Source organism: Myotis myotis, unplaced genomic scaffold (genome assembly GCF_014108235.1).
Source record: "Myotis myotis isolate mMyoMyo1 unplaced genomic scaffold, mMyoMyo1.p scaffold_m19_p_1, whole genome shotgun sequence".
In the NCBI taxonomy this organism is placed as follows: Eukaryota; Metazoa; Chordata; class Mammalia; order Chiroptera; family Vespertilionidae; genus Myotis; species Myotis myotis.
The window spans coordinates 95,104,045-95,123,967 of record NW_023416313.1 but is presented as its reverse complement, the minus strand read 5'-3'; the positions used below and the strand labels follow the sequence as shown (position 1 = coordinate 95,123,967).

Below are 19,923 nucleotides of genomic sequence, written 5' to 3'. Positions count from 1 at the left end.
TTTATTTTACTCAGTATATATGAGGCAGCTTTTACCAGCATTCAATCAGGACTCCCCAATCTTTCCACTCAAAAAAGGAAAAATTAAGTGCAACTACTTTTGGAGAGGGAATGAGGGGAGAAAAGGAAAAAGATACCCCACAAAGGAGCTCCAGAAGAGAACATTTTGGGCTCACAGAAACTTCTTGCTACCTCACTGTGTAACTATGTAACCTAACAAACTTTCACTGAATGAAGTTACACTTTCAGGTCTGAAATCTAGTGCATAAACTTAATGGCTCATTGTAATATTTATTATTCAACCTTTTGACATTTATTTGTAGCAGTTGAATTGAGGTACCGGGTGCATTATTAGCATTAAAACAGTAAAGTGTTCCAGCTCTACCGTAATAACTGAGTTTTACTTGAGTCTTTAGCCTGAAGTAGTCTGTGGAATGTAAACCAAGCATTCTCCCACCCCACCCCCACCCTACTAAAAAACACACACACACACACACACACACACACACACACACACACACACACAAACCCACAATGGGAAAAAAAAAAGTAATCCGATTTCTGTCTTCAAAATGTGATAAACCAGGACTCCAAAAGGGGTGTAACATATTAATGGACTTGTACAAACCATCCTGTGCAGTTTACAACAAAAGGAAGGTAATATGGTTCAAGAAAATATCTTCCAAAACACTTTTATGAATTAAATTTCCTGAATTTGTGACTAGGTGGAAGAGGTATTGCAGAACCGCCCAGCTGCCATTTCCAGATAGGATGGGCCTTGTGAGGAGGTTGGGAATCCTTAGTGGTGTTTAAGGAATATGCAGGCCACAAATCCCCATCCTTCCCAATAGTGAGTGATGGTGGACAAGGAAAATTTGCCATGAAATTAAATGGCCTTTTCACTGCTGACGCTACATTGCTGGCTACCTTTTTGCGTCTGTTTATAACTGTAAAATCATCCAGTGTTCCTTCATGTGTCTCAGTTTTACCTGTAGGACGAGGACTTCTAGCTGATTTCAAATTTGGTTTGACTGTAGGTGTCTGAAGTACAGGTCGCTTTCCCAGGACTAGTGTCCGGTAATTTTTTCTCACCCTGGCACCAAATTTATATTCCCCATCCTCAGGTTTTGGAGAACCTAAAGTGCATGAAAGGCCCTGTCTCAGAGCCAGTGGCTTTAAGGAAGGAGTTTCTTCTTCAGGGCATGCAAACCCTTCCTTGGCTGTGGTTAGCAAGGCATCCTCCTCTTTACTCCCAGTCACACTGTAAAACTCACCCTTTGTATCATTGCACTCGCACTTTAGCTTATTTGTAATAAGGTCAGGTTCATATTCTTCATTAGCACTATTGTCTTCGACTTTGATTTTAATATTGTGCAGAAGTGGCAGTGTCTTGTCGCCTGTGTCAGTGCAGGGATTCTCTGCTTTCGTTGCTGCTGCTGCATCCACTCCAGGATCAGTCTGCAAAGAGGGCAAATCCGTAGCAAATTCAACACAAGGGGGGATTTGGGAATCTTTTTCTGACTTTGCTGCTGCTAGTGAAGAATCACTGTTGAAGAACCTAGCAGCTATTGTGTTGTTATCTGCACAGTGTGTAGTAGGAGTTGCTTGCAGGCATTTCCTAGTTTCTCGGAGTATTCTTTGTTGTGGAAATACATTGTTTGTCTTTGGGCTAGGTGAAGAGTCCCCCTCTGCCAGGCAGTTAATTGTCAGGTCAGTTCTCTTTACAGTACTGGAAATTTCAGAGTGTGGGAATGTAATCGCAGATACCCTATCGTTCCTTATCTCTGTGAAACAACTCCCCAGGCTGGCTGAGCAGTACACCGGAGACGGTTTGGGGGCCCAGCTCTGCAGAGGCCATTCCTCCGCTGACTCCGCTTTGACACTACTCTTGAGGTCGGGAAGTCGGCCGGCATCCTCGAAAGCAGCGGGGTGGGTTGCAGCGGCGGCGGAGGCCAGATGGTACAAGAAGTTGGCCTGCGCCTGCACGCTGGGCGGCTTGCAGAAGCTGGTGCGCCTGAAACGGATGCTCTGCACTGACACTTGGCTGGAGCCAGAGCTGGAGTCCGATTCCGAGGATGAATCCTCCTCCTCCGAGCTGACTTCACTGGAATCCGAGGCCCCAGTGACCCCCTCCTCTTCCTCCTCCTCTTCCTCCTCCTCCTCTCCCTCCTCCTCATCCTCCGAGGACACAGAGTTGCTGGAGCTGGACAAACTGGAGCCAAAATCGGAGTCGTTGGCTGCGTGGTCCGAGTAGGAGCTAGACTCCGAGTCGCTGCTGCAACTCTCGGGAAAGCTGTCCAGATGGGGCTGCGGCCGGTGGTGATGAGGCGGGTGGTGACTCTGCAGCGGCTGCTGGGCCCGGTGGTGGTGGTGGTGGTGGTGATGGTGGTGGTGATGGTGGTGGTGGTGGTGGTGGGGAGGTGGGCAGAAGCTGTTAACCAGATGAAACCTTTCCAGGCAAGTGGCCCCGGCGGCCGCCGCCGTGGCCGCTTTGGCTTTGTAGGACCTGGGCAGCAGCAGCAGGCGGCGGGCGCTGGCGTGAGGCGCGAGCAGGCAGTCCTTGGAGCCCCCGCGCTTGCGCTTGCAGCGATAGGTCGAGCTCACGGGGCCGCTGGCGGCGCCCGCCGCCGCCTTGGGCTGGGGCCCGGCCGCCGATGCCTGGTAGTAGGCGGCGGCGGCGGCAGCGGCGGCGGCAGCAGCGGCGGCGGCGGCGGCGGCGGCGGCCGGGTGCTTGCTGCAAAGCAGAGTCCGAAAATAAGCCGGGTCCGAGTGGAAAGCGACGTAGTTTCCCTGGAGCGGGGCAGTTTCATAGTTTAGAGGGGGTTTGCAAGGCGAGCGCACGATTTCTGGGTAGTGCGGGCCCGGGTATTTGCTAAAAATCTGAGGTAGATGGGCGGCGGGGCGCGCGGCGGCGGCGCCCGGGCGCGGGGACTGCGCGCTGATTGGCAGGGGCCGCGCGGCTCCACTCAGGCCCCGCCAAAGTTGGTGCCTGTCCTTCCAGAAAGCCGGGCGGGGGCTGGCGGCGGACGCGGCGCGCTCTGGCTGCGGCGCCTTCGTGGCCAGGGCCCGGCCGGCCCTCCTGCGCTTGGTCTTGAGGACCCGCTCGGTTTTGCAGGAGGTGTAGAGCGCTTCCACGTCTTCCCGGGAGATGAGCGTGCATTTGGCGGCGTGGAAGGCGATGCTGTTGATGGCCTTGAGTTTCCGCAGCTCCTCCAGACCGCAGTGGTGCTTTTTCACTTTGAGATGATCCATGCGCTTGTGCACGGTCGTCCTCGGGATGTTTTTCAGCAGATCCGTGAAGACTTGGGAGAGGGCAAACATTTGCTTTCCTTTAATGATGAGGTAGCCGAGCCTCACGCCATCCACCTCTTCAAAACCTGACTTCAGGTCTCCCATCTCGGGCACTAAATGATCCCCACCATTTGCAGCAAATATATACGTGACGCATACATACACATGTATGTATGTTAATCCTCCACCAGATGCTGCGTGTGTCTCAAGGCATCCTGCTAATAAAATAACAAAGACTGTTATTCCCGGCGAAGGGAGTGCCAAACTCTAGGCGAAATTATTGGGGGGGGGGGGAGGGGGAGAACACACACACAAAAAAACGATTAAAAAAAAAAACAAACGTGAAATTACACTAACTTGATTCTTGCCTTTTTGTTTTTTTGGTTTTCGTTTTTTTAAAAGAGGGGAAAAACCATCCGGCTTCTGATCTGCCAGTGTGTTAGTGTAAGTCCCAGATGCAGATCAGTACCTGGGCCCCTCTATTTCTTCCTTCTCCATTGGAGCACTTTGATAATGGAATGTGAAGGGAGAAAGAGAAAAGAAATGCAGCTGCTATTCCCGTCGCTGCTTTAGCTACAAATAAAATGACAGAGTGAAGTGAGCTCGTCCGGAGACACCTTCATCAATTAATTCCCCTAAAGCCAACGCTGATTGGACACTCCTGACAGGTGATGCAATAAAAATTGATATTCCACCCCTTCCCCCCAAAATCTCCCACTAATTAGCATACCCTTATACTGCCACCTCCCCTCCCAAAGTAAATAATACAGTTGGTATATAAATCTTTCCATTAAACTATCGGAGCTCAGAAACAGCCTGACTCACAGACTTCATCTGAACCAGTGTGTGTAAGCTTAACAAAAAACAAACCTGTATATTCGCCTTTAAAGGAATATTGCCTATTTTTTGCTTTATTTGCATTTTACCGCTACAGCTATTATTTCAAAGAAAAGCATTTTAAAAACATTATCGAGCTTAAATAGATACACCCCACCCCCCTTTTCCTTTGGAAAATGGAGCGTAAGTGAAAATGTGCAGAATAGCCTGGTATTTCCCTTATGGGAATGGGGAAGGAGACCGGCTACGAGCTCCAAAGTTAAACCCACGCGGTGAATCGCCCCAGTATGGACTTACGTTTTGAATTTCGCTCGATTTTCCTTTTTTTTTTTTTTCCTCCTGCAATACTTTTTTACAACCAGAAACAAAGTTATTTGACCAAGGAAGCAGTTCAGGGCTCCAGCTCCAAAACACTGTAACAATTCATCTGGATTTGGGTTCTCTGCTGGGGGATGGTGTAGGGAGGAGGTAGTTTCACGTCAGACCCATAACAAAGCATAGATAAGCTAGAAATGTGTACACTTTTCACAATTCACCCGGCTGGACTGGGGACGGGATCCAGAGTCCCCAGCACAGCCTTTGCCTAGGTCCTGTTCACCGCAGGTCAGAATTCCAGGGAGCTTGTTTCTGCAGCAAAGAAAAGAAAACGTAAAACGCCCAAAGTACATCCAGAGGTTTTACGTAATGAGGGTGAAAAGAGAATGCTGATGTACAATGCAGACCATTTCAGTAATCTATGATGCTTTTACTTGGTAGTTTAAACGAATCTTCCACAACTCTCATTTTTCCCCCGCGAAAGCCAAGCATCTGCTTTAAAAAAAAAATCACTTTGGATGAATATCAATATTGTTTAACCTCTTCTTATTCAAATTAAGGCGTATTTTGGTGTCATTTTCAAGGATATCCAAAATATTGCCAAATGAGAGCAAGGGTCTTCCCAGTTGTGTTACCACAATCCCAAGGCGGTTGGTTGGCTGCTTTGCAAAATTCGGCAAAATCTTCTTAACCCTTAGGTGTTTGCAACTACAGCATAAATGTAACCCATGCATTTGTTTCCTTGTTCCTCCAAAAATAGACATCCGCGAGGTCAAAAGAATAAATGGATATTTCTGAGCTTGCAAGAAAAAAATTGTACAATAATTTCTTCCTTCACGTTCAAAAGTTCCAGCTTTCACTCCTCTGGTCTGGCTAGCAGAAGCAGATATAGCTCTAAAATAGAAAAAAGATAAAAACCGAGGAATCTTATACAAAAAGGTAGTTTGCATGAAATCTCGGCCATAGTGCCCCACCCCCCACCCTTAGATCTCTTGTAATTTCCCAGGAATTTTGAAGAGAATTGGGAATTTCAAGAAGTGCATCCGGAAATTAAGGAAGTCTATTTAAGAGAGTCTGTAACTCAGAGGTTGGGATTTGAAAAGTCAGCCCTGGACTACTGTTGCACTCAGCACAGATGTAATCGCCGCTCTTCAACTTAATCAATGTGTGTACAAACCGCGATGTCTAGTTCTTGCCTTTGAAATCTAAGGCTAGCATTTCCATCCAAGAAATCAGAGCTACAGCAAATTACATTTTTGTCCCTTGAATGAGAGAAGGATCATTGAATGGATCTCGTGATATTTCAGGCTTTAAACGTAACCCACAGGCGGCAATGAACAATGCCTCGTCACAGCTAATACCATCCACCGAGTTGGCTTTCTTTTGCATCTGGATCCATCACACCGCGTTTTTCTCTTTCACTTTCACAGGAGGGAAAATGCACAAGGTTTAAGCAGAAAGCAAAGTTTCCAGGAAAAGCAGATGCTGATGTTTGTTTTTTAAGGTAGAATAACCACAGTCTTTCAATTGCTAGCAACAATGTTTTAAAATTCCTCCTGATGCACTTATATACTGCCAGCCTCTTCCTCCCACCCAACTCCCGTCCAATTCCCCTCCCCCAGCCTTAAGATTTCGATCAGTCAAACAGCCAAGAAATAGTAAACTCAGAAAAAGCCTTTGAGGAGATATTACAATAGGTTGCCTACAGCGTTGCCCCCATCCACGCCTTTTTTTCTTTTCTTTCTTTTTTTTTCGGGGGGTGGGGGGGGGGCAGGTAGTTCTAGCTGTTCTTGATTCCTATTTAGATTTGCGCGCCTGCGCGCGCACTAGGCCGCGCGCGCGTGCGCGCACACGGACACACATACACACTCCTATTCCTCCTGCATATGGCAACATGATTTAGTAACCGTTTCAAAATTACCTTCTTTCCCTCTCCTTTCCTCTCTTTCAATCTTTAAAATACTGACAATATAGGTGGTTTTAAAAACTAGTAGAGTATTAAGTATTTTTTTAAACTAATTGTATAATCAGGTGGGTCAAAAAGAGAAATATAAAGGCTGGGGGATTTGAGAATTTGTCTCTAGACCTTCAATTTATAGGAATGTCTTCGTATGTGCACCCAGACACCTTTACACTTATACATTTTTAATACTCCTATTACACATCTTTCTTTTTGTCTAATACATTCTTTTGTTCCTTTAACTTCCCCCATCGTTGTGTGTGTGTGTGTGTGTGTGTGTGTGTGTGTGTGTGTGTGTGAAGGCGTGAGCACGCGCATTCACACACATACATACACAGAGAATGTGACAGACAGCTTTCTTGTGGCCATCAGCCCACGTTGCATATCCGGGGTCTTCTCCAGGCACATTGGGGGTCGATCCCCATAAAAAGATCTAGGAGAGGCCCCTGAGCGCTCACACATGAAAGGCAGGGGACTTTAAGATGGATTTGCATGCACACAGGGGAGTTCGATCAATAGCTACCAACATTTATGGCTTAGATTATTAATGTGAAAGCTGGCCAAAAGAATGGGGATGAAAAATTAAAGGTGTCTGGTATCAATTATGCTTAAAGTTATGCAATAATTTACTTACTTTGCCTGGATGTGCAGATCCAGATGTATAAAGTACTATTCTTCAAAAGCCAGGGGATTTCTTTGATAAATTTGTTGACCATGTCAGCCGCCTCTACAATCAAAGATGAACCCAATTCAGATGATGGACTGTATTCAAATTCTTTTTTAAGAAAAGATATATCAACTTCTATGTTTCTCAAACTCATATACATATGTTGGTGAATATGCCCAAATTAACATTATGTGCATATCCATCTCTGAGGGGCCAGGAAATTACTTATTGAGAATTTAGGTATATATAATGAAAGGCTTTGAGTTTGTAAGTTAAATGTGATTATTTACTCTGTGAGGAATGCATAATCTATATACTATAATAAGAAGTATTTTAGCCTTGAAAATAAAGCTGCTTGCTAAAGAACCCTCTGTGACAAATACAGATAGAAATACATTCTACATGTTCACTTACATCTACATTTATTGTAAAAAAAAAAATCAGCACTTTCAGGTTTTAAAGGGATGGGCTATGAAGATATGAACATATTTGTCTTTACTTATCCTGTGTGAATGTGCAAAATTTACCTTTAGATTATCTATTTTGATTTATTTTTACCGTATTTCATGTTTAAATACCATTGCAATTCAGTCTGACCTCTTTCTTCTGGGGCAAAGTAATGCACACGACATTTACAGTCTTTTAAATGGCTAGCTGGGAAATGCAATAGCAATTTGCAGAAATAGTTTACTAATGGGGAAAGTTCTTTTGAAAATCTGAAGGAAAACCTAAGAGTACTTTTGTATTTCTACACTACAACTGTCTTATAATCAAAGTACTGAAGAGCATTAAAATAATCCTTTTCCTTCCAAGCTTTCATCCATACATACGTAATTTAAATGAGGATCACCGCCCCCCCCCCATCACCATCCCCACTGCCTAACTCTTCACCATATACATTTGTTTTAAAGATTGCTGGGCACATTTTGTTCAAAGTGAATTCAGACAGAAAAGACCAAGGAACATCACAAAGGCCTCAACAATGTACGTATACTAGTTAGGAGAATAAAAGAAGCTTTTTATGCTGTTAACCAAAAGTAACTATAATACTTATAACAAAGACTAAAATAATAATAATTCAAAGCCTCATATGGTTAAATTAATTGAGGATATAAGACAATAAAAGCTTGTGTGATAGTCAACAGTTCTTACCTAAATTTATCTAATCTCACATGTTCTTTGCTGTTTGGGAGGAGAACTTGAGAATAGAGGAGGAGGAAATGGCTAAATTAAAAAAACAACTTAAATTATAACTTAGTATATTTTCCTTATTTTTTTTCTTTTTGTCTCATCCAAACAAATCATGGCAAGTCTCCAAAAGGGCCCATCCTTCTGTTCTTAGGCATTTAAAAATCCTGTTTTTAACAGAAGTTTGGGACACAGTATATGCCATGTTGTCTACTGACCCATAATCAAAATGCAATGACCTCCTACCCTTTTTTTGCCCCCTGACTCATCTTGAATTCTATGCAGCCTTTATAAATTTGCAAATCCTTGGAGGTAAAGGGTTTTTTGTGAGCCTTTGTTCACAAAAAAGCCCTAAGAGTGTGCTTTCTGAATTAGACAAAGGTGAAGCAACAAACCTTAATGGACAAAATTTTATACAGGTGAGCAACTCTTGAGATAGCAGATATTGCAAGCTAAAAAGCAGTTATAAACATAGGAGACTAGAAAGTTACAGATTGCATCAAATGAGAGTGTGGTACAAATCATTTTCATGATGTAAAAAATGGTTAGGCCAAATTTTCCTGTTTTCCTCATCTCAAGGGCCATGGGGGACTCAATGACTAAGAAAGGAATGAGGGGTAGTGGAGAGAGAGGGGAGGGAGGGAAAAAAAGAAAGGAGGGAGACCTATCTGAAGCTACAGGCACATTTCCTTATCTTTCCTGCTATCAGCTAGTTTAAAGGACACCATAATTATGATGGTGATAAAACAATGCCTGCTCATGTGTGCTGAATAAATAAAGAATGTTTACAGCTCAAGAATCTTTTAATTCCAATTAAATGCTATCAAAGAAAAGCCAGTTTTCCTACTACAACAGCCTTTCCCCCCAATTATCTTGTTTTGTTACAATATTTTCCTATGAGACACCAGGGTCTCTCACAATTGATCCTGAATATTGAAAGAAAAAAAAATCTGAGAAAGTGGAGTTCAACTTTGATATATTATATAATACACAAATATCAAGAACCACAATTTATTTGTGTTGCCCCATTTTTTTGTTTGTTTGTTTGTTTGTTTTCCACAAGGTCCAAATGTGTAGAGGCTGAAGTGATGACACTAAGTGTTGAGGCCTACCTATGGGGTGCTGAAGCCATACCGAAATTCTGAGCACCCATGAGAGGAAAAGGGAAAGATAAGGCATGCGGGGTCTGGTGGGGCCTGATGGCCTCTGTAAAGGGAATCCTCTGGTTCTGTTCCCCTGGCTTCAGCCCAAATCCTTCTAGGAGCACTGGAGCCAATCACTGTCTTCCACTGCTGCAGCTACTGGGCGCACACAAAAAAGCGGGAGATCAAAAAATCCCAAGTTCACATTTATGGATACACAAGGATCATTTCATATTCATGACTTCAACAAATCACATCATAATCAGATTTAAACAAGGTTTGGACAGGAATACCCACCAGGCTGGGCACTACACACTGACAAACATCACATACTAACCAGGAAAGTCACTTTTTTTAATTTTGAAATCATAGGGTGAAAATAAAATCTTTTAACTTTGAAAAGCTTAGTTTTCGCTTTTGAGGCAAATGTTTACAGTCAAAAAAAGCCTTTCTTTCAGTCATTCCTCAACATTATATTTCAAACTTCTATTTGCTTCCTTTCTCAGTTCTAGCAGTGTTTTGTTTGTGTTTTTAAAACATACATGGCATAACAAACATTATGGAAAACACACTGTTCAGTTAAATGCCCGTTTAAACCTGCCTTTGTCCACATCTAAGTAGTGCATTGCTAAGAATAAACTTAAAAAAAAAAAACTTTCCTCGAAGAAAGATCTAATATTTCTTGGTAAATTCTATTTGGTGATTGTGGTATAAAAATAAAGTGGTAAAAAATGTCAAGGTATTTGTAAGTTGGTTGGGTAGTCGCAGGCCCCTTTCCTATTGAAAGTTTGGAGCTCCAATACCCTCAATTCTGCAGGCAGAATTAGGATGGACTTAGAGGGTCCTAAACGTGACCGATTCACTAAGGCGGGGGGCTACGGCTTGGAGCAACGTGCTCGGCAACTTAATCCTACGCTAAAAGAGGGCAGAGAGCGAAAAAGCATGAAATACAAACTCTCCCGACATCCGTAGTTACTTTCAAGGTGGATTGTGTATTTTCCAGGCTGATGGGAACGTCTGTTTTTTGGAGCAAAAAGAAGAGAAGGTAAGTGTTTGTCTTTGTGTTCACCAGTTCCTAGAGAAACAATGAAAGAACAAAGGGAACCACTTCTCCATCTGAATATTTTCTGTCTCTCCCTCCGTTTCAAGCCAAAAACCTTTCCAGGGGATTCGCTTTCCTCTACCTTCAGTAGCTATTGCTAGGCTTGTCGAACTGAGAATGAGAAAAAAGTTGAGGGGCATTGTGAATACAGACTAAATAATGATAATAAAGACATGCTGTGGCGACTCTCCACCACGCCGGTGGCAACAACTTACGACAGAAGTTGCTAGAGGCAGGAAGGCAAAGCCCGAGGAAGAGCCCCTGCTTCCCAGTTTTCGAACTCAAGCACTGAAATCACCTTTCTTGCTGTCTGAGGGGCTTTCTGCGCACAAAACGTGCAGGTACTGTCGAGGGGGAGTGACCAGGGTACTATGCAGGTTGAAAAAAAATGTCCCATGTTGCCATCCGGAAAAGAATTTTTTTTAAAAAAAGGGGATTCAAGTCTTGACCCTACTTTTTGCTGACAGAGGACATGGCAGCAGTGGCTGGACGAGGAGCGAGATGCGTGTTGCAGTGTGTTTGCTTTTGGGGTATGGTGGTTACGGGCAAGGCTGCTTTGTGGGTCTGTGTGGCTGGATGAGTCAGTGACCGAGTGCCGGCGGCATCGTATAAACGGATCAGCGTGTGTGTGTGTGTGTGTGTGTGTGGGGGGGGAGCCCCCTAAACCGTCCAGCACGTGAAACACATTTTTTACTGCCCCCCAAGCGACGAGGCAAGCCCCCCTCCCCCAAACGCGTATATTACCTGCCCAGTTACAGTGTGACACATGTTTATGTTTATAGTCCTGGTTTGTAGTAGTGTCAAGAGCCGCAGCGAGAGGAGGAGAGAGGAGAGGGAGGAGTAAATGCAACCACCCCCACTTGTTGTTAAAGCAAATTTACTGCGTTATTGCAAGCCGGTCCGGGGGGCTGGGGCGTGCGTTGGGAGGAAGGGTAGAGCTGGGCTGTGTGTTGGCGGTGGCAGGGGGGTGGGGTTAGGAGAGCCGCGAGGAGCTCCCCTCTCCTCCGGCCCCGGAGAAGCAGCTCGGTCAATATGGGGGCGCGCAGGCCGGGCGAAAACAAAAAGGTTCCTCCTGCTCGCCGCGTTCACGTGGGGGCGGGGCGGGGGCTCGGCCAGCCGGGCTCCAGGGCCCTGACCTCTGACCCCGGCTCCTCGCCGCGCTCTCCTGGTGCCGCGCGGCCACTTTTTACCCAGGATGCCTCGCGCGGGCCGTGCTCGTGCCGAGCTCGAGTCCTCCTTAATCCTCCAGTCCCCGGTCCCGGCCCCTCCCCCCGCCGCCAGCCCCGGGGGAGGATTCTCCGGCGGGGAACCCCCGCCCCGCCCCCACCCCAGCGGCCGGGGCCGGGCGGCCGCGGAGAGGCCGCTGGAGCGGGGAGAGCCGAGCGCGGCTTCCCGGGGCCGGACGGCCGGCCCGCGGGGGAGGGGTCAGGCGGGAAGGGGACTGGCGGCCCGGCCCCTTGGCCGGCCGAGGCCTGGACCTGTTGACTCTATGGGTCAGCCCGGTCCCGCGCCTTGTCCCTGCCGCCGCGGCCCGAGCCTGTCCGCGGAGGCCAGAGGAGGAAATGAGGGTGGCTGTTCTCTCCGCCTCCCTCCAACTTTGTTTTTTTTCTTGGGGGAGAGAAGGCAAAGTAATCTCCGCTGCCCCATCCTGGCTCAGCAAGGCGTGCGCGGGCCCACGGGCACCCGGCCCCGCTGGGTAAACCTCCTCGCTCCCCCAGACCTGCGGCTCCGCCCGGAGCCCGAGGGCCCTCCGCGCCCCCGTCGTGCCAGCCCCCGGCTGCCCCCGGCCGGGTCCCCCGCGAATCGCGTTGCTTTCCTTCCCTAGAAGCTCCCTCGTCCACCTTCTACTTTCCCCTCGTCCCAGGAGGCGCACGATGCAACCGGATTCGCTGCCTGCTGCTGGACAGTCTCTGCTCCCCGGTCAAAATGCATTCGATGGAGAGTTTAACATAACAGCATTGAAATAAAAAGAGAGGGGAGAGGAGAGTTCTTTTGCAGTTCAGAAGGCATCGGGGCATTAAAAAAAATACGAGATGTATTTAAAGTTAGAGGTTTTATTCGATTTGCTCTATTTACTCTAGATGTGGGGTTTCCTGAGGAATATTTTCCGGTGGAAAATGGCAAATTAAAATTAAAAGAAGTAAGACATCTCCACCACTTCCGAAAATAAAAGGGAAATTGAAAAAATATACGAACGGGATAGCGGGAAGTCGGCTGCAGGGAGGCTGAAAGGCGGAAGGCAGCGCCTGGGCTTGGGAGCCGAGGGCAGCGGGCGGCCGCGGAGGGAAGGAGGCGGCGGGCCGGGCGCGGGCCGCGGCGCTCGGGGGCCGGGCGGGCGGGGAGGGCCGCGGGGGGCGGGGGCCCGGCTCCCCAGGCGCGGCCGCTCCCATTGTTTGGCCCTCGCGCCGCGGTTCCACCGGCGCGCCCTTCCCGCGGGAGGGGTCCTGCGGCCCAACTCGACCCCACCCCCGCCTCCCCGAACTGCCAGGGCCGGACCGGGCCGGCGCGGCGGGTCTTGGACTCAGCGGCGAGCGGCTCCCGACTCCGGAGGTCTCGGCGCGGAGGCTCCGCGCGCCGCGGGGTCGGCGGAAGCCGGGCGAGCCTGCGACTCCCACGTGGAAGCGGGAAAACAGCCTCCTGTGCCCATAAAGTGCTAACTATCTGGAGACGAACGCGGGCTTCTCCTATTCTGGGTGCGGAGAGTTAGAGCAGACGCCACCATGTTTTAAGTGTTTTTAAATGTATGGATTCGGGGGGGCAGAGGAGTTCGGAAAAGCACGTTTCGCAGTCTCGGTATTTGTTACGATTCAGCTCTTTGTTGTGTGTATGAAGCCTAATTTTAAGAGGGCTGAGGTACCCCTCACAAAAACAGGCTTGATTGCTTCACGTGAAATGCATTTTCAAGAAGTCACAGTGACATTCAAAAGGGAAAAACGTGTCATTTGCGTTTAAACCCTGGTTTGGAGCAAATAATTGCAACCCACGTACGAGACTCTCTCTTTTCCTTTGTGAGCCATGTGGAAAAAGTATTTCTAGCCAAACGTCGCAGTGTTTTTAAAATGAAGATTTCCAACAAGTGCTCGCGGGTCTTGAAGACAAGACCAAAGTCATTGTGCGTGAAAACTCAGGAAGAAATAATTTCAGTCCTTGGGTCCACGCCTTACTAGGGCAAGGGAGTAATTTACACTTAGACTTATAATAGACTTTGCGGAAATTCCATGCAAAATACCCATTACTAGTCTGTGTATGCAGCACTGTTTCCCAAGGTGGATTTTTAAAAACCAATTAGAATTGATCTCTAATGGAATATTATATTTACACGTCATCATGAAAACATAATTTGACAAGAGTTTTGAATTACAAGGAAGAAGTTAACAGATGATGTTCATAAACAGCCTCTGTTTGCAGAGAACCCTAAGAATTAAAGGTAGTGATGGTTGAGATTTTGCATTTGAAATACTATAGAAGTGGTTTGCATTTTAACACTTTCATTTTGCGGATCTTCTTCCTAAACTTGCATTTCCTCATGGAAATCATTCAATTATTTTGAGGTGTAGGTAGAAATTCTTACATAAGAAATCATTTGAGGTCTAACTATGGAAAGGTTTGATCAGAAAAAAAACTGGTGTGGAAAATTAAGTATTCTCAATCTGTTCATTTCTTACACACTCGTCCTCCCATAGTCCCCCCTCCCTAACTTATTGGATGCAATTTACATTTTTTATTTTTAAGACTTTGAGTATTTAGAATAGCTTTATAAGTTTATTTGCTATGTAGTTGATTGTAGAAGGTGCATCTTTTTACACCTTTTAGTGTTGCAGGCATTTTTTGTTTGTTTCATTTAAAGTTAAGATGTTACAAGTCATGATATACCAGTGAGAAAAACAACAAATGGGTGGGAAAAAGGATATGAATAGGGTTGGGGATGGAAAGGAACTTATGTAGTATTCCTGGTCAGTGTTTGAAATAACCCTTCCTAATTTTATGTCACTATATTTTCCACTTCTGCTTGCACCAATGATCTTTGCTTTCTTAATTGGGGTAAAGCGGCACTATATAAAAATTACATACATTCTAGGTCTTATGCGCCATAGTAAAGTAAGACTGACAAAAAGTGATTGGGGGCTTGTGTCTTTAATTCGACTGGAATGTTAAGCTTCATAAGATTTATCCTGGGTCCAATAGGTCCTTGACACTGTTACTGTACAATTTCAAGAGGTAAATATACACATTATAGTTTTTAAAAATATAGGATGTACCAGGAAAACCATTTATTAATTGAAGGAATAAAAAATGAATTTGTCAACCTCATTCTTTCTGGGACACAATGCAGTTAATTAACATATTCTTGGGCTTGAATCTGGATTTGGTAAGCAGTGCCCCTTTCAGAGGGGAAAACATTTAAATCTTAAAAAGTGATGTTTTTTTGGGCCAAATAATATTTAGCAATTCAGTTTAATAGTTTCTTCTTCCTCTTCTTCTTCTTTTTGGTGCAAGATATGTTTATTTACTTTCGAGGTTTTCTTTCATTTCAAAACCTGATTTTCCTCTTTTCCATGTCCAGAATCTTTTCACTTAGATAACTTATTGTATCTTATAAACAGACACCTACATTTGGCACTTTAATCATAACAGGAATGCAAATCTTTAGTGTAAAAAAATGGGAACACAGACTTTACAGTCCTATTCTTACATTATAAAGTCAAAATATAAACCTTTAAGTATTGTTGCATCATGGAAAAAACAATAGTCCAACTCTGAAATGTTATTGAGGTTTATGTAATGCCTAGATGATCTAACGGCATCTTTTAGATATTATTTTTCTAGTGGTAATTACATGGCATTTTACCGAAAAATGCGAACAAAGCCAGTATATAACAATTTCATAGAAACAGAGTAGCTTTAAAGCCAAAAACACAAGATTAACCAAACCAAATCCTTTAAAGTAAAATTAGACAATGAGTCTTAAAGTTTTAAAATTTAGATTACACGCAATTTAAATTTCAGAATTACATAACTAAACTTTTCAGCAATTAAGTGTATCTAACAATATTAATCATGATTGATTCATTTACATGAAAAGGTGGGTAACATTTGAGGGCTACTTAAATATAGACACTTCTAAACAACTTGGTAAATAAAAACTTTTCACCTATATTAATTTTAACTACTGAAAATATTTAAGGAAACCTATTTATCTGAAAATTTCTGTTAATCATTACTTACATTTTAGTTCAGTTGTACAGATAAGATAAAGTCTTGCCTTACTCAGAAAAATTAAGCTCAGTCACAGTAAACTATTAAATACCAATATTGTACATAAATGAATATTTATTATGGGCTTACTGCGCATAACACACTTGCTAGGTGGTATGTGAGTAAAAATATCACCTAGTAACTACTAGTAAGATTAACACATCATCATTGAATGTAATTTTCCAAAATCCATTAACAAAATATCAATGGAAAACAATGGAAATGAGTATCTTTTAATGAAATTTTTAATAGTACTCCATAATATAGGTGTCATGTGTGGCTTTGTATCTATAAGGACACAGTATTCACTTATGGTGAGACAAATACCGAAAGTAGTTAAAGAAATACCTCAATATTTTAATCATACTAGCATAAATATATGGCTGATAATAAACTTTGCACATAAAAGGTAAGAGACCTTGGGTACCCAATAAGCAAAACAAAATTTTATTGAGATTTCTTTATGTAAAAGAGGACATATCTGAAAGTTTGTACAGATAATAAGAAATTGCGTTTTTGTGTTTTTCATCCAATTTATTTAGAAACGATTATAGTTTCTGATGAGGTTTAGTAGGTGAACTCTAATAATTGCTTTTCATTTATTTTTTTAAAAAACCTTAATATAAGAGCCAGTATGGAATTTTAAACACTCTGTGGAAGTCAAGAACCTGAGTTAAGGGGAACGAACATAGTCTTAACATAGAAATATACCTCAATTTCTATACCTCATTATAGAAATATACTTCAATGGTGTATTACCATTATATACACTAAGTATAATATGTACAAACAGAATGCAAATAAAGCTTTAGTTAAAAAAATGAATACAAGCAGTACTAACCTATGAGCCAAATTTAGGTTAAATATTTCTTTCATAGTATCGATTTATATAAATAATTAAGGAAAAGCAAGTAAAAAATTTGGTTCCTAGGTTCAGGAATAAAGAAAATTATAAGAAGATATATACCATAGAGGAAAAAAAAAATACAGTTTCTCATTTTAGTAGTGTTAGAGGTTACATCATAAAATACTTTGAGTTTTTATGTGGTTTACCTCAGATAAATAGAGAAATAAATGAGCCAGTACTGAGTTAGCTGCTGCTATGTGAAGACTAATACTGGAGACAACAGGTTTTTGTTTTATTCTACAGGTACTATATACACTTTTTTTCCAAAATATATTTTGAGAATGTAGAATCAGATTTAAAGGGTAACATTATTTTAAGATTAAAATTGTCCTTTTCTATGAAGTTATTCTATAAATCCTATGGACTATGGTTTTAATATTTGTATTTTTAAATTTTTTAAAAATTGATTTCAGAGAGAAAGGGAGAGAGAGAGAGAAACATCAATGATGAGAGAAAATCATTGGCTGCCTCCTTCATACCTCTACTGGGGATCGAGCCCACAACCCAGGCAAGTGCTCTTAACCAGAATCGAACCTGGGACCTTTCAGTCTGTAGGCCAATGCTCTATCCACCGAGCCAAACCGACTAGGGCTATTACCTTGTATTTTTAAAAACTTCCTTGAACTTCAAGAATTGTGGCAATTTAACGATAAAGTTTTAAATCTGAGGCATGAGAATTAGCATACTTAGTCAATTGTCATATATATGTATGTGTATGTATATCACACAAAGGATAAATATAACTTACTGCTCTATTTCTGCATACAAAACAATCCCTGGCTCACAGTAAATGTTCAATAAATGTTTACTGAATAAAAAAACAAAACAGATATCTGAACTATTTTGTAATATTTGTTATTCTTTCTTTTTACTACTATTTGATAGAAATACATTAAAGCCCTGGCCAGTGTGGTACAGTGGTTAGAGTGTTGGCTTGTGCACGTGTTTCAGGTTTGATTCCTGGTTAAGGGCATGCACCTGATTTACAGATTCTACCCCTGGCCCCGAGGATGCAAGGGTGCAGGAGGCAATCAATGCAAGTGTGTCTCCCACATCCATGTTTATTTCTTTCTCTCTCTCTGCCCCCCTTCTTTCAACTCCTTCTAAAACAATGGAAAAAATATCCTCAGGTGAGGATTTACAACAACAAAAGAAATATATTAAATACTACATTTCTGATATATAACATAAGAAAAAGTTTTATATCTGGTACATGAGTTACACTTAGAATAACCCATTTATATCCATTATGATTTTTCTTATTTATAAGTCAACATTTAATATATTAAATGTGATTTTTAAGTAATTTCGCTTATTTTATCAACATTTATATGTTCATCTTTGATAAAATTTCTGCATCAGATGTTATTTATATACAGGCCTGTTCTTTCTTAAAAATGTAATTTTATTGATTTCAGAGAGGAAGGGAGAGGGAGAGAGCTAGAAACATCAATGATGGGAGAAAATCATTGATTGGCTGCCTCCTGCATACCCCACACTGGGGATCCAGGCATGTGCTCTGACTGGGAATCAAACCAATGACCTCCTGGTTCATAGGTGGATGCTCAACCACTGAACCACGCCGGTTGGGCTATATAGGCCTGTTCTTATGAAACACTGTATTTTCTCTATTTTTCTAAATTTCAAAGTCTCTTACACATGATTTTGTTTTGATTTGGAAATAGCAAGTGTTTACCTACATTTCTTGTATTGTGTTACAGAGTAGGGTAAAGTACACATCCTTCTTTACTTATAAATTGATGCTATCACAAGAACTAAGCTCTAATGCACTGAAAACAAAATGAATGTATTTTTAAATAATTTAGTGCATTAAGGTTTGACTGCAGTATTTGAGAAGGGAAGTTTCACATTGATTTTAACTCAGAGTACTCTTTATTAGAAGTATGAACCTGAGTAGGAATTGGCTGTAAAACTGTATCCCTTGTAAAAGGGTAAAGATAAAATACACAGTTAAGATACACAAAATAATAGTTTTATTTTTTTCCAAAACATCAATGTGAGAGAGACTCATCGATTGGTTGCCTGCACCCCAACGGGGGCCGGGTATTGAGCCTACAACCAAGGTGCATGCCCTTGACCGGAATCAAACCCAGGACCCTTCAGTCCCTGCTCTATCCACTGAGCCAAACCGGCTAGTGAGGGCAACAATAGCTTCCTTTGAAGGCAGTTTTAGTTTTATAAATATCAATGACATTTTAAGAACATAATTATTATGTTCAGAAATTTAATTGTTGCCATGGCCCCTGAAAGAATTTGCATTTTATAAGTTTGTAATCTTGTAGTCACATTTTCTAACTGCACTATTAAAGCTAAAATTGCATTCTCATTTTTTGTATCTCTTTAGTGTACATATTTTCCTTATCTTACACTTTTGGTAGATTTACATTACTGTAGGTTTCTCACTTAGTTTTAGAATGTTTGAATAAATTTGATAATATATGCTTACATGGTATTAGATTCATTAATCTTAAATAGATTTCTAGCAATTAATTTGAAATCATGCTACCATTTATTTTTCTTCATGAGAACATTTGGAATGCTTTTAAAGCTTAAACCATTATCTTTTGGTAGCTGTCCAGAACTTGGTTTCCTTCATCCTTTAGCATTGTATAACTGCATTTTCTAGATCTTTATATTGCTAATTCCTGAGAAACAACCATTTTGTATCTACCAAGTATTAACCAAAGCCATGAATTTGCATTGTAACTTGTCGTTTAAACAAAGTATCTACATTCCTATTTCATACTAAACTTTTACAATCAGACACTCTTGCCTAAAAATTAATATTGGGCTTGCAAGGATACATTGGGGATAGGGCAGCAGTGGAAGATTTTACAGCTTGAAACTGCTCAGTATCTAGCTAATTAATCTATTCAGACAGGCCTAATCCACTTTCTAATTGTATGAGGAGCGAGCCCCATCTTTCTACCACTTAAATGACCTTAAAGAAAAAGAGTGATGTTAAATTTTCAATAGTTAAATTTGGAGTACAGAGCTAGATCAGAGAAATCCTCAATCAAAATTGGACTCCAGTTTCATATTGTTATCACTTGGTGACTGACCAGGAGAACTTAGATTCCCGCATCTTTTATGATCATGACTAACTTCATTTTCCAGATCATCACACTATATTGCTAACTCCTGATCAACGAGCATTTGTACTCCTACACAGCAGGCTGAGGCAGTAGCCTTGGTGCTCTCTCTCCAGCTATAACCCTAACCAGGCTTTTGACCTTCC

The 19,923-nt window shown here is 42.6% G+C and overlaps 1 protein-coding gene across 1 annotated transcript; it reads right to left on the bottom strand.

Moving 5' to 3' along the window:
- Nucleotides 1-495: 495 nt before the first annotated feature.
- On the bottom strand, nt 496-3,532 carry SKIDA1 (SKI/DACH domain containing 1). Its single transcript, XM_036345367.1, has one exon. It carries the CDS (start codon nt 3,393-3,395, stop codon nt 693-695), a length of 2,703 nt encoding a protein of 900 aa, XP_036201260.1. The 5' UTR covers nt 3,396-3,532; the 3' UTR covers nt 496-692.
- Between the last annotated feature and the right edge of the window lie 16,391 nt (nt 3,533-19,923).